Source organism: Sinocyclocheilus grahami, unplaced genomic scaffold (genome assembly GCF_001515645.1).
Source record: "Sinocyclocheilus grahami isolate Dianchi unplaced genomic scaffold, SAMN03320097.WGS_v1.1 scaffold17.1, whole genome shotgun sequence".
NCBI lineage: Eukaryota > Metazoa > Chordata > Actinopteri > Cypriniformes > Cyprinidae > Sinocyclocheilus > Sinocyclocheilus grahami.
In genome coordinates, this window is record NW_015505196.1 from 949,036 (window position 1) to 953,966 (window position 4,931).

At 34.3% G+C, this 4,931-nt stretch overlaps 1 protein-coding gene across 1 annotated transcript in view; it reads left to right on the forward strand.

Annotated features, from left to right (window-relative positions):
• LOC107551977 (rho GTPase-activating protein 10-like) overlaps positions 1-1,176 on the forward strand; it is a 79,816-nt gene extending 78,640 nt beyond the window's left edge. The window contains exon 21 of the mRNA XM_016233785.1: positions 1,107-1,176. Coding sequence (XP_016089271.1) covers positions 1,107-1,176 — 70 coding nt within the window. The remainder of the gene's footprint in view (positions 1-1,106) is intronic.
• The last annotated feature ends 3,755 nt before the right edge of the window (positions 1,177-4,931 follow it).

Here is a 4,931-nt window from a genome sequence, read left to right on the forward strand (position 1 = left end):
CTACCGTCATATCACATACACAGCAGCTGCAAGTTCTTCACGGCCACCCGTCAAAATAAAAGTTTAGTTTAACCTTAAGAAACTCTGAATATATTACTATTTAGCAGTCTTAAGAATCAATGCTACTACTGCTAATAAATATTAATAAATAATTATTTTTAAAGGAATAATCACATCTGTTTTCTTTTTAATTTTAACAGTAAACCTCTGTTGTGCAGCACTTTGTTTGCCAAAAAATAAAAGGGTTTAATTTTCATTTGATTAGGATAAATTAAATTAATGTTTTATGCCTTCATCTGATTACCAGAAAAATTAAGAACATTTTATAGGGCCCTATTATTGTTTAAAAAAGGACCCATACAAAAAAAAGTATAGGTTTATTAATTCACCATTTGTAAACTTTTTTAGAAATATCAATAGCATTTGTATTAAAACTATATTCACTGAATGTAATAAAAACAAAAATCGAGAATCGTATTGAATCGAGAGCTTGCGAATCGAAATCGAATCGAATCGGGATATCTGAATCGATACCCAGCCCTAGATGGTACACTAACTTATAGTCTTGGAAATTAATACTAATCTTTAAAACTTCATCAAAATCATGAAAATTGATCAAATCTTAAAGTCATTTGAAATTATGTGATTGACTTGAAATTGCGCTTTGTTAGTACAATACAATCTGAATTTTGTGAGATTATTAAAATATGTATGCAGTGAGTATGAATGTTTGGGTAAGTCATGGAAAAAGCCATTGAAATTCATTGGTCAAAAAGCGTTCAAACGGTTTTGTGCTTTGTAAACGTAGTCCAAATCCACTCCACAGGAACTTTGAGTAATAAATGGCAGGATATGCCTGAATGCTACCAAAGCTTACTTGAAAAATTCTCTCTTATTTGAATCATATCTACTCTTTGATGGCTATCTTCTTTCTCTTATTTCAACACTCTGCTCTAGGATTTTTACGGACAGACGTTAATCACGCAGACTGCTTTCATTGATAACTTTGGCTGAGTCCACTTTACAGCTAGATGGAAAGTCGTGTCCTAATCCCCCACCCTTCCGAATAGCAAGAGGTCCACTAACTGATTGCCTCCATTTTTCAGTGTCACCCTCATGAAAGCAAAGGCTGTGTACCCCTGTGAGGCTGAACACGATTCTAGGGATTGGCTATAGTTCTTCAAACTTTCCTAACTCATACCCATATAATTTACATTCATCAGCCATGCTAACGATCCACATTAAATCTGATGAGGACTTCTTGCTTGTCTGACATGCAGTGTGACAGAAGAGCTGCAGTAAGACTTTTACCTGTGTGTCCGTGGTTTTGCTCTGCAGTGACACTCTCCAGGGAGCCCGGATGGCTGGAGGGTGTGCTGGAGGGAAAGCGAGGACTCATCCCTGAAAACTATGTGCAGATACTGTAACTCCGAAAAGAACTATCCTCACACTTCTCTTTATATACATGGCATCCATGGTCTTGGTGGCTCTTTCACAATGGCACTGCTTGTCGTTCCTCCATCCTTCTCCACACTGAGAAAAAATATATATACTGTATCCAAAAACACAGATATTGCAAGCACAGGAGTTAAGTTCAAGTATAAGCTAAGATGTGCTGTATACATACAAAGAGACTACACTTTTAGAAATGTAAATATAAATTTGTGTGGGAAAATATGCATCCGTCGTTGTGACGTGTTGTCCTCGTTTTCGTTTTTTAATTGCATGTCATAAATTTAGCCAAGTAGTTTGGGTTATTTAGCATTTGTATACTCAATACTCAAAGATACCTTGAGTGTCTTTGTATTTAATATTACCAAGTTGCATTTAATTGGGCATGTGATGATGTATAGTAAAACGTGTAACCTTATGACAGTGCAGTGAACATTGTCAGTTTTGTGTCTTGGTTCATTGGAACACTAGAGCAACGCTTATTAGACATAAATTTAGTGCTTGTCGGTTATTGATATTGAAATTGGTATGCGATTATTAAATCTTTCGCATTGATTAAAACTGATGCTGTGCCTTAAATTTATTACGCATGGCATGTGGGATGCTGTTCAATAACTCGAACAGAGCAACTTTTTTTGCTATTCTGTATATAGGTTTTAACGTCTTTTCGAAGAACAGAGACCGATAAATAAAGTAACCCATACAATGACGTCAAATTACATATTGCCAAGTCTTACATCTGTGTTGTATACATAGAATTATTTTCATGCAAAGCAACTTAAAAGCCAAGCACTTTCCCTCTTTAAAGTTTTAAAGTTTACCACATAGTTTTTGCAGAAACCTTAAAAATGGCAGGACTTCACTGATGTTTAATGAGACCATTTTCATTTTTCTAAGAGCCCTTGTTCCACGGGTTCATATTTGTGACTGAGCGTATCTGCGGTGATTTCAGACAGTGATTTATGACCTCTGCAAAGGTCTTGGCATTGGTATCATTTTTTTGATGTTGATCAATGTTAAATAAATAAAGCGTTTTATTCTTATATCTTTGCTTTTCATTTTTATTTATATGCCAAAGTAAGTGTCTATAAATAATGGAAGCCATATGCTGCAGGGTGCTGTGGACCGCTAATGTGCTTTACTGGGAAATAAACTAAAGCATTTGTGATATGACTGTTTAATGAAAAATAAAATAACGTTGTGTATAATTTTCTTAATGTCGATTAACTTAATTGTGTGGATGTGCTCCCATCAAGGTCAAAATGACACTAAGGCTTCTGCTGAATAACTTTAGCTTGTCTAATAATTCAAAACTTCATTACCTAATTAGTATAACCCATAAATGTTTGCATTTCTTTAATAGCAATCTTGACTATGAGTGATAAACAATAGCCACTTTCACACATGAAACCCGTTAAATCACAGTAAAATTGCTGGCTATCTCTTTTGGTAAATGTACCACATCTGTTGTTCGCACATGCAGTGGCTTTTCATTATTTATCCGTATTGCTGCTATTCACACATCTGTGCCAAAATACCATTAAAAACTCACTGATGCCATTTTCTAGAAATTAAAAAAAAAAAAAAAAAAAAAGCTCTTTTATTTCAGTTAAGGTTTGTTGTGTTTCACTACCACATTAATTTTAGTTTCTGTCCCATTTAATGACATTTCTTGCTAAATTGTGACCCTGGACCACAAAACCAGTCATGATCTGAATAAATAAGCTTTCCATTGATGTATGGTTTGTTAGGATAGGACAATATTTGGCCGAGATACAACTATTTCAAAATCTGGAATCTGAGGGTGCAAAAAAAAATCAAAATACTGAGAAAATCGCCTTTAAAGTTGTCCAAATGAAGTTCTTAGAAAAAAATTAAGTTTTGATATATTTACGGTAGGAAATTTACAAAATATCTTCATGGAACATGATCTTTACTTAATATCCTAATGATTTTTGGCATAAAAGAAAAATAAATTATTTTGACCCATACAATGTTTTTTTGGCTATTGCTAAAAATATATACCCCAGCGACTTACAACTGGTTTTGTGGTCCAGGGTCACAATTAGATTTGTTAGAACTTTGTAGTTGGCTCAAACTCTTAGTAAGCATTTTGATGGTTTATTGTAATTTCATTGTCCAAATGTAAGCAGCATTTTGTTATTGGTACCTGTCATTTCGACAAAACCGGATTTCTGTTGTATGTAAATGAACTGTTGTCTATTGCATACATTGCATTTAGAGCATAGTGGCTTATTCTCTCCCACACACTTCTAGCCCTGGAGCTGCTCTGCAGCTTTTACATTGAACCTCTCCCCCTTTAAGTGGATTAAATCCTCATTTCCTAGCAGATTTGAACTGCCTCCTCATATACTGGGCTTGAACTGGAGCACACGGCAGTCTAGGTCCTTACCGTACACTGGATGGAGTGCTTGAAAACAAACAATTTGCATCAAAATAGACTATTTTGTTGGAGCCACAGCGCAGCGGTTAGCACACACTGTTTGGCGCAACTGGGTCGGGTTTAGGTTATTTCCTGTTTTCTGTTCCCATTTCCTTTCATGACCCCATCATACACACATGATAAGTGCACATTTCTTGCAGCATGACTGCAGTTTGTTCAACTGCGGTTAAAGGGATTTTCATGGTTCCTGATCCTGTCAACATAAAATGTCATTTGCAAACCATTTTACTTCAGTAATGTGGTATATTTCTCAGTAAAATGGGATATTTAAAAATAAAGACTGTCATCATTTACTCATCCTGATATTGTTCCAAATCTGTATGACTTTCTTTCTTCTGCAGAGCACAGAAGATATTTTAAAGAATGTTTCTGGGTTTTGCCCATGCAAGGAAACTCAATGAGGTCCAAAACAACAATGGAGCCATTTGACTTTGAATGTATGCAATAAAAGTGTCATTTTTTTTAAAAGACCTTATTTTGTGTTCCCCATAATAAAGTCAGAAGTACGAGTGTGCGTAAACAATGACAATTTTAATTTTGGGGTAAACTACAAAGTCACTTTCAAGTAAAGTCAGTTGACTTGGTGGCCATATTTACAAAAACTTTGAACAGCTATTTCGGCATGCAAGACCAACTCCTATCTATTTGAATGGGGAGTATGGTTGCCTATTTAAGCTAACATTTAAATAACATTTCAAATCAACAATAAAACAATTTATTTTGTTTTTTATGAGACCAGAGCTTCTAATTGCAGCTATGGTGGTGCAGTGAATTAACCAATTGGCAATTTTTAATTTTATGTATGTATTTACTTATTTAATTTATTTTAAGTTATGGTATGCTATTTTGATTTTATTTGTTTTTATACTTTTTTTTAATTTAATTAAATTTTTATTTTACTTTAATTTTTATTGTATATATATATTTTTTTTTATTTACCGGAACTGCATTACTAGAGCTGTCCTGGAGCTGCTATATTGCACAATGCACTTTTCACTGTATGTATATATATATA